The sequence below is a fragment of the Montipora capricornis genome, chromosome 9 (genome assembly GCF_036669925.1).
Source record: "Montipora capricornis isolate CH-2021 chromosome 9, ASM3666992v2, whole genome shotgun sequence".
In the NCBI taxonomy this organism is placed as follows: Eukaryota; Metazoa; Cnidaria; class Anthozoa; order Scleractinia; family Acroporidae; genus Montipora; species Montipora capricornis.
In genome coordinates, this window is record NC_090891.1 from 11,613,953 (window position 1) to 11,623,682 (window position 9,730).

Genomic DNA, 9,730 nt, shown 5'->3' on the forward strand with positions numbered 1-9,730 from the left:
TAAAAGAAGGGAGACAAGCCACCCTTACAACAAAGATTTTTGTTCCTTTCGTCCAGTTTTCTTGCCTTCTGTATTTTCTGCTGCTCATTTCTTTAACCGAGAAAAACAGCACATCACTTCATTGTAATTAGCCATTTCAGTCAAACTACAAGACAGCGTTGTGCCAAAGGTTATCATTTGACCGATCACAAAAATTTGGAGCTAACGACAGTGCGCGCTTAACACGAAAGGACTTGTTTCGTGGCCGAGGTTCTTCTCGCGGGTAAAGAAAGCAGCGGTAAAGACAGCTGCAAAAGACAAACAAAGTGAAAACGACAAGAAAAAAATACTCTGCTAAGCAAGTTAACTTTGATCCAAGAACGCAGTTAAATGCTTAAAAATGGAAAACCATTAAACGCATTTTAATACGACTTAAAACTTTAATCGTCGTGATAAGATTGTTAAAACAACGTCTAATATACGGATACAAAGCAGCAGTATTCTTATAGCTTAACCAATTCTTGTTTTCACTCGCGAGATAACTAGCCACGAAAGAGGAATTTGATTCCCAAGTAATGAGTTTGGGATACAAACAGGCCGGCGGCCTCGAACAAAAGCTGTCAACTTCGGAGCGATGCACCGGCAAAAAGGTCTTTACATTGTAACTTTCATGCAGCGTCTAAGCAAGAGTCTAAGTCAAAATTGAAGACCGCTGAAAATCTTGTGCAAACGTTTTTGAACCAGTAAATAAAGTGCAATCTAGGGACTTGAACAACTGAACCCTGATGACGAGCTCTAAACACCAATGTTGGTAGTAAGGTTAAACTGCCGATTTAAACGAAGAAGAGTTCCTTTAGAAATAAGGCTTAACTGATTTCACTTTTATGTAATCATCAAAGGTTCTTACGTAAATTAGCCTTTAACTTGAAAACCACAAAATCGTCCGTCGTTATTGGTATTTCTTAATCGAAGAAAGTCTACTTTGGATTAGCTTGCATGTAATGGACACTTGTGACTAAACTAGAATTTGCCTTCGATCACTTAACGCTTTACCGGAGACAATGAGCGACTAAAAAATGTTCAGAATTAAATCTTTGTACCTTTGAACAAAGCTTTGATCAATCACAAAAACTACTATTTTTAAATACTTCTGTTTCGTACTATGTAACTGGTATTGGTCCCATTATCAACTTATTTTAAAATTGTACATCTTTCATACATCTCAAATAGGTTGTGACCAAACAACAAACAATATTTTTTACCCTTACTTTGGCACAGGTCGCAATAAATAAAATGCGCAACACTGTTAGAAAACAAAAGGTGCTCTTTGAGCAGTGACGAAACGTGGAAAGAGTATTAAGTCAAGACCAACATGATGCGTGCATGGCTAGATAAAAGACCACAGTAAAACCTGGTAAATTCCAGCAAAAATGTTTTCGTTAAAGAAGGCTTGTCAAGTTTCTGTAAGAGTGGAAGCTACTCCCTATGAAATCGATTCCTCTTTTGTCGCCGTTCTTCATTTCAACCTGATGTCCTGCACTTCTTTAGTGAGTTTCAATTAGATAGCTGTATCTATTATTTCACATTTTATATTTTACCCTTTGTCTATATATCTGATTAACTCGATGTGTCCTCAAAGGCTTCGACCTGCTACAATGATGCTGGGACAGTATTATTATTCCCTTGATGATGGTTTGTATTCTTAACTTTAAGGTTTAACTAAACTGAGCTCAAACAATGTCACTTAACCCATCGGCAAAAGGTAGCCTCTCTTCTCTGACTTCATGTAATGGGAATTGTGGTTCTAACAGCAAATCAGCCAGTGGACTCAGCATCGAGGCTTTTATTCCACTGTCCTGTTGAGCGAAATCGTATCAGGAATGACTGAAGCGAATTCATAACTGAACTAAACTACACTGCGACATTGTCGGTTCCAGATTTCCAACGTAAAAAAATCTCCATGTTTATTCTTGATGTTGGATTGATCATTACCGTGGGAATAAAGGAAAAAGTAAAATACCTGAAAAAAATTCGAGGCTTGACCAAAAGAAAAAAAAACATACCCATGATCATGCTCTACCAAGAAAGCTAAGAAGTCTAGCTTCGTTGATTCAATAGTTACAATTGGCTAAGTTTTCACACCACACAGACAAACATTTCATAGATATATTTCCAATCAATAGGTGTATGAGTTTATACACGTCAATCATATAACTAATATTTTTCTAATGCAGTTGTTGAAACCCGAGAAAAACGAAGGAAGTGGAGGTAAGATAAAAGAACAATTATTGAGTCGAATAGAAACAGGACGACAATCTGATCATACCGTTTGTTCCATTCTTGAGCAGCTCCTGATGTAAGCAATGCCTCGTCCTTCGGGAGTACCATCTGCCACGCAGCGGAGCCCAGCAGGAAGAACACTCTTTGGAATGGTGAAGATCAACTGAGCCCACAGCAACTCTGAGAAGCCAAAAAATAAGCACCACATCCACTGATCCCAGTCCATTCCTGCCACATGGAATGCAGTGTAAAAAAACTGCACTATGATAATCTAATCGATACGAAAACAGACAGAGAAAAAAGATATGTCAGTACAAAAAATTATGATGACCTATTGGACACTTCAAGTCCCAGTCTCTTCAAGGGACAATGGAAAAAAGATTGGCTGGTTTTTTTGTTGGGATTTACCAGTGGGGACCATTACCTCTCTCCAGGGAAATTCAAGTTCAGCGAAACACAAAAAGTTTTAAAAAGTGTAAATTATTATTTTTTGATAAGAACAGTATAATTATAGCAAGCGGAATTTCTGTTTTACATGTAAAAGGTTACCGTTCAAAGTTCGCTGATGGAAGACGAAGGTTACGGAACATTCAACAACAGAGAAGTGTCCGATCGCCCAAAGAAAGGATGCCATATTATAATAAACAACGTACTAACCTAACTTGCTCGGGACTGTACTGGAGATAATTATAATAACAATAAATACCAACTTTATTCATTCAATACAATGAAAGGGAGAGATACCAGAGGTTATCCCTATACGAGGGAAACCACCCGGATTTACTGATCTAGAGTCGATTTTGAGGAGGGAGGAAAACCGGAGTACCCGGAGAAAAACCCTCGGAGTCAGGTTGAGATCGATTTAAACTCAGCCCACATACGACCCAGGGTTGAACCTGGGTCACAGAGGTGGGAGGTGCGCTTGATAACCACTAAGCCATCCTGACTCTCAAAATTAGCCCTCGGTTGTTTTTGTACGGACCAGGTGCAAGCCCTCGCGCTTAGTTAGTAAGACGTTAAAAATTATTTAACAAGTGCAGCAATGATAAAATATATACACAAGATAAATGGTTGGATATTTCAAGGAATAAATTCAGAAATAGTGGTAATTTTTTTTCTGATTGTTGTCTTCAAGTGTTGTGTATGACAAGAAAAGTAACACCAAAAAATGAACACCAGTTTTCATGATGTTTCTTTTCACTAAGGAAACATCACAGTGAGTAGCAGAGCCATGCCCCGAACAATAAGACATGTTGACACAGTCACTTACATAACCACAAGCACACCTCCCTCTCACAAATGAGTTCCATTGGGTTACAAAAGGTGTAATTTTCAAGGGAAGTAAAATGTTCGCAAAAGTTTAGTTGATGCTTTAATTTGGGATCAAGTTAAAAAAAAAACTACATGTATCAGCAGTAACATTCATGTGTGCATTGATGATACCTGCATGCCTGCTTGACCAACCCAAATGATCAGGAAAACATAGTTCTTGTGGATTCCAGTGAACACATTTCTTTCCTGGAGCATTCTTGCATTGATCTCATTGAACAGTTGCATTAACACAAATGTTGTGAAGACTATGGAAGAGTGTTGATTGGGCTTACAAGACATGGCAGTATGGAACCCATCTGCAATGTCAAACAGCTCACTTCCTTTCAAGATCAACAAAAGCATGACAATCAATTGGTAAATACTGTGGCCAATCACATTGCGCAGTAAGGTGCGTGAAATCAAAGGCTTGTGACGGCCACAAGGCTTGTAGTTCAGAAGGTCCTCTGTTGGGATATCTCTCGTTAAGGCAAAGCATGCCAGTGTGTCCATTATAATATTGATCCACAAGAGCTGTGTAGCTACCAGAGGACTTCTCTGCATATTAAAAAAATAGGAATGGTCAGTGACAAGCAAATATGTCACTTCAAACTCTGGAGCACAGGATTAACGTTGACTATATTAATAGATGTTACTTTATCAGTCATCACCACATCGACAGCACCCACAATAAAGAACTATTATCAGCATCACAAACTCAAGGTCCCTTCTCAATAATGTAATTACGGATCTGAAAGTTAACTGCTGAGTTACAGAATGCATCAACTTTATGACCAAAAGACATAGGGTACAGAAGAGGATCCAAAGGAAAGTTCACTGAGGTAGAATGGAGCAGTGACAATGTCATACAACTAAAGGATACGAAAAAAGAAAACAGTAATGATGACTCACCCCTACAATAGAAGCTCCAACTACCACAACAATGACTGCAACCAAGGATACTGTAAACTGGAACTGCAAGTACTTTAGGACTGTGTGGTAAATATGGCGACCCCACTTAATGGCATTAACAATGCTGTTAAAGTCATCATTTAAAAGAATGACATCAGAAGCTTCCTTTGAAATAGCTGTTCCTGCCACTCCCTGTCATGTTAATCAAAACAAAATTCATTCTGTCACCATAGCTTTTGCAATAAAGAGTATTTGTGTAGGAAAAAAAAAGTAAAATTTTTGAAGGTCACATCATGGACAAATTTCATCATAAAAGTGGCTTACCTAAACGTCGGTCTGTCTTTCTTGCTGTTTAAGTAAGCAACTTTTATATTTTAAAAAGTTAATTATTTTACCACAAACCTTATAATTCTTCATAATCAGTTTATTGTCGCACTCCAGGAGTGACTCAATCATTCAATAATAATTATTATTGCAAAAAAAAGAAAAACAATTAACTTAATGAACCACTCCTTAAGTCCTGAACTGAAATGTCAGGATAATGTCTGCTCCTCAGAACAAGTTGAGTCAGGGTTCCTGCTGGATTTTGTGTATAAGGTTCCAGGGGTATTCAAGGAGTTTTCAAGAACCACAAATTGAGTTTTCAAGGAGTGTTTGTAAAAATATTTCTGAGCCATACATTGTGTTTCAGTATTTTCTTTGCTGAAAAAGCCTACGTTGATATTCTTTCCCACGTCCTGCGAGTTACGTACATGCACTGGCATGTTAATTTTTGCATTTAATCTTTCCCCAATAGTCAAATTTGGGCTCAATTTTTAATTAACATGCCTCTTTAACTTAGCACGATCCAATCTCAACAATTTTCAACCAAGCAAAACCTTAAGGAACTGTCAAGCGTCAAGTCCAAATTAAATTCCAGGGCTTTTAAAGGACTTCAAGGGGTAGCACAAACCCTGTGAGTATTACTCTGAAAATATTGCAAATCAGAATGCAGCAATGCAGCTTAATTAGTTTTGACATTATTACACACAAGCTTCATCCTATCTGACAATATTATTCCAACATTTTGACTTTTCAACTTAAAGTACTTTTACTTTCTTTCTAAAATTTGATCGAGTCAACTTAACATTAAATTTTTTGGCAAGTTCTGAAATTCTCCATTCTTTTTCTTGGTGTGAGAGCTTTAAAGTTGGCACGAATTTTGCAAGCACTTGGCTGTACAATAACTTTATTTAAAGAGCTTCTTTTTGTACTCTATCATGAAGTTAAATTAATAAACAATTTATTTATAAAAGATCGTTAGATTGTAGACAATAAGAAGCCTGAGTTCAAAGCAATAATTCAAAAGAGAGTCGGTGCATTCAGTTGGGTAGCATGAATCGAGGTGCTTACCATATTTCCTATGACATGGTATAAAATATTTCTAAAAAACGACACATTCCCCCAAAGCAGCTTTGTGTGAATACCAAACTACAATGGCTTGTGGGAGTCAGTATTAGTATTACCATATAAGCACATGTAAATGAATTTTTTAGACTGACAATGTGGGCAATTTGTAGTCTGAAAATTTTACAGGTACTTATTTATAGCAAATTACATGAGAAATCAAAACATTAAGTGAAAATTTGATAGTGAACACTGTTAGTAATTTTCTATAAAGTTCATCCAACTGGTTGGTTAAAACCAATTACCACGTTTTTCAAATTCAAACTTTTACAAGACTGATCAACTGATCATTCAGAAGCCATTGAACTGTAAATTTAGAAACGTGCATTTCCAATTTGCACTTGTGTTACATGAGAATTATACTCTTTTTTAGCAAATCAGGATTGAGCAATGTTTCCATGTATACATTGAAACTGACTGGTAGTGCTGGAGTGACAATTTTCTAGCTGCAGCTGCTGAATGTATTCAATCTAAAACAATAATTAGAAGCCGTGGTTCTCCATCCTGAATTGATAGCGAGGTTAGGCATTCATTCATAGTTTTTCAGTGAGTGATTTAAAAAAAAAAAAGAGACAGCAAGGAAAAAAGCCAAAGTCAAACCCACCTCCTCCAGCTTGTGGGAAAGATTTAGACTTCTGCGCCGACAGTCTAAAGCTCTTATCACTTCAAAACGCAAAGAATTCTTTTAAACTCTACCAAACCTTCTCAAGAAAAACACCAAGAAATCCTGGTCAGTCTTCAAAACTACCTTAAAACAGGCTAGGGTACCCAGTAAAATGGTCTGGACCAATGAAAATGGATTTATTAGGGGATCCGCAGACAATCCTTCTGATCTTGCTGATTTACTTAACTACATTTTTGTACTTTTACTGTCCCTTCAAATCGCCATTAAACTCCACTGACTACGATAGTCACCTACTGTCCTATAATCAAGCTATCTTAAGCTCTTCAACAAATGTCATAAATAAGGTATGACTCGGCATGACTGATGTCCAGGATGTTCTACTACCTCTTGACGGCAACAAAGCTACAGGATACCTACAAAGCTACAAGATACCTGCTAAGCTGTTAAAATGTTGTGCACCTTATATCTGTTCATCCTTACCTTCCATTTTCTACAAAAGCTTATCACTAGGCACAATTCCATCGGATTGGAAGCTCTCAAATGTCATTCCAATACTAAAGGATGGTACAGCAAACCACATATCAAACTACAGGCGAATTTCACTTCTACCAATTGCGTCAAAAGCAATGGAGTGTTGTGTCTAGAACAAGATCATCGACCATGTATCTTCTCAACTCCATTGTAAGCAATTTAGATTCCTTAAAAAATCTACAACCTCTCAACTACTGCAAGTCCTACAAGTTAATATGCAACTTTCTTGACAATAGAATTCAAACTGACACAGCATATCTGGACTTTGCCAAAGCCTTCCATAGGGTGGATCATCGGTTACTCCTCTTTAAGCTAGAACGTCTTGGCTTCTCTGGTTCTACTCTAAGATATTGGTTTAAGGACTATCTAACAGACCGATTTCAAAGAATTACTGCTCTTGGTGCTTCTTTTACGCCACTCCGAGTTAAATCTGGGATTCCACAAGGGTCAATTTTGGGCCCCTACTCTTCTTAGTCCATGTCAACGATCTTCCTCAAGTGGTAACTAAAACATCTTATTGCTCTCTTCGCTGACAACACCAAATGCTACAACAACCCTGCATAGGGTATGGCAAGACTCTTCAACATGATCTCAACCAAATTTAAGCAAAATGGTGCAAGACGTGGCATAGGAACCTCAATCTAACTGCTGCCTTCTCTCCATCGCAAGGAATACTTACACGACCCCTTAAGTCTACCATATCGTGGATGTGCAAGTCAAGTTCATTCTTTCATTACAGTTTAGAAAAGATCTTTCCTACAAAGATCCTCTACTCGGAGTTGGCTTGTTATCACTAACCTATTGGTTGGAGTACCTAAGACCTGGTCCATCACTTTAAGATTTTGACTACCCAAAGTGACCCAAACATCACCATCAAAAAACCTGTAAGACCCACTAGAAACAGCTACAACGAACCTCAGTTAGTCCTACCCTTCTCTAACACTGTAACTTTTCAAAGCAGCGACTAAAACAGAGTAACTAGGATATGGAAAACATTGCCTAAGGAACTTTAAGCAAAAAGAGTGAATCACTTTAAAAGAGAATTATAATTTAAAAACTTGCACTATGCTGAAATTACTGTCAAATCTTTTGATGTTGAAATGACACAGAGCTTTAATTAAGTCCATCTGTGTAAAATGCCACATGTGCCATAATTTCCATTTTAAGCCTCAGTCAGAAATTGTGTTGCTACTGACGTCATGTAATTGTTTTTTTTAAATTTATTTTCTTGTATATACCTCTTACTAACCGAGTTTTCTCCCGTTCATTTATGGCCCAAGCGCAAAGCGCGCGGGCCATAAATCAACGGGAAAAAATGAGGATCCGTAACTTACAGTACGGACCGAGAAAACGAGCTTAGTAAGATATTTATTATACCTCTGAGGTTAACCGGCGCATGGGCAAGGAAACAAGTCAAAGTGAAGCAGAAGGTTCAACTGCCACAAAGAATGCCGTGCCAAAATCCCAAAAACTAAATCTTCTTGGCTGTTAAGTTTGAAATAGTTGCTTGCAAGATTCAAACAGTTTTCAGTACAAGTTTATGCAACAGAAATGACATGAAAAACTCACTAGATGATGTTATGTCAAAATTTTAAATTTAGCGGGCTGTACAGCGGGCCGTACTGTAGAATACGGCCCGCTAATTTAGCCATGCAATTACAGCGCGCATACTATCTGAAAGATATAATAACATTACTTATGTATGTTTTCATTTTATGTTGTGGGCCCCCGTAGTGGAGCACTAGCTCTGTGAAGTTTATACCCTGCCGGCTTACCGGTGAAGTAAATAAGTATGGTATCACAGTATCTAAAAAGCATAACAAAATAGACAAGTTCATGCACTTAGTTGTCTACTTCAATGTGTTTATTTCTCTGTTCCACTTATCTTTGTATAAATATATACAAATATAATACAAAAATATAACTGTACATAATTATGTGCACATATTTAACATTTATATATTCTTCCTACTATGAAACCTTGAGAATTTCATCCATTAATGGAGTTTTTGGCTGGTTAACCCATTGATACCTTAAACGACCCTAGGATGCCCTCAGTTGACGAGTAGAATCGTCTGGCAATTAATACACAGAGTAAAATCTGTTAAGTCTCACTCCAAGGAGTCAATGTCATAAATGCTGTGTTACCAGTTTAAAATTAGTACAATTCTGTGGATTCCTGAATGGATGTAACTAAATTTTAATTACAGAAGACCATGACAGAATCAGAAATAATGAATAGAGTTCAAGATGTGTAGCACAATCACCATACCCAATTGGGGGTCACTCAGAAACATTTCCTGATTTATTCAGTTTAACGTCTTCAATAAAGCTACATTTTTGCTGAATGCTAAGGTTATCCTTGTTGATTAGCATACAGGGTGTAAAAAGGGTAAGCCACTTTCTTTTCTTGAGAAAACAAAGGAAAAAGATAGAAAAATAGGAAAATTTTGAGTGTAACGCATAACACAATTTTCAAATTGAAAGTCTTCAAAACCATTTTTTATAAAAGAGCACACTTATGTGGATTAACAGACAATAACCAGTGATAACACGCAGTAAATACTACATATGAGCCAAATTTCAACAGTTCAAGTTTATTAAAACACATTAAAAAAAGTCAAAATCCCGTAGTTTCCTTACTGTAAC

At 37.1% G+C, this 9,730-nt stretch overlaps 1 protein-coding gene across 1 annotated transcript in view; it reads right to left on the reverse strand.

The window, feature by feature from the left end:
• Nucleotides 1-399: 399 nt before the first annotated feature.
• LOC138017066 (plasma membrane calcium-transporting ATPase 3-like) overlaps nucleotides 400-9,730 on the reverse strand; it is a 26,799-nt gene continuing 17,468 nt past the window's right edge. The window contains exons 7-10 of the mRNA XM_068864274.1: nucleotides 4,480-4,671; nucleotides 3,703-4,125; nucleotides 2,306-2,530; nucleotides 400-1,835 (exon numbers count right to left, since the gene is read on the reverse strand). Coding sequence (XP_068720375.1) covers nucleotides 1,710-1,835; nucleotides 2,306-2,530; nucleotides 3,703-4,125; nucleotides 4,480-4,671 — 966 coding nt within the window. The 3' untranslated portion in view covers nucleotides 400-1,709. The remainder of the gene's footprint in view (nucleotides 1,836-2,305; nucleotides 2,531-3,702; nucleotides 4,126-4,479; nucleotides 4,672-9,730) is intronic.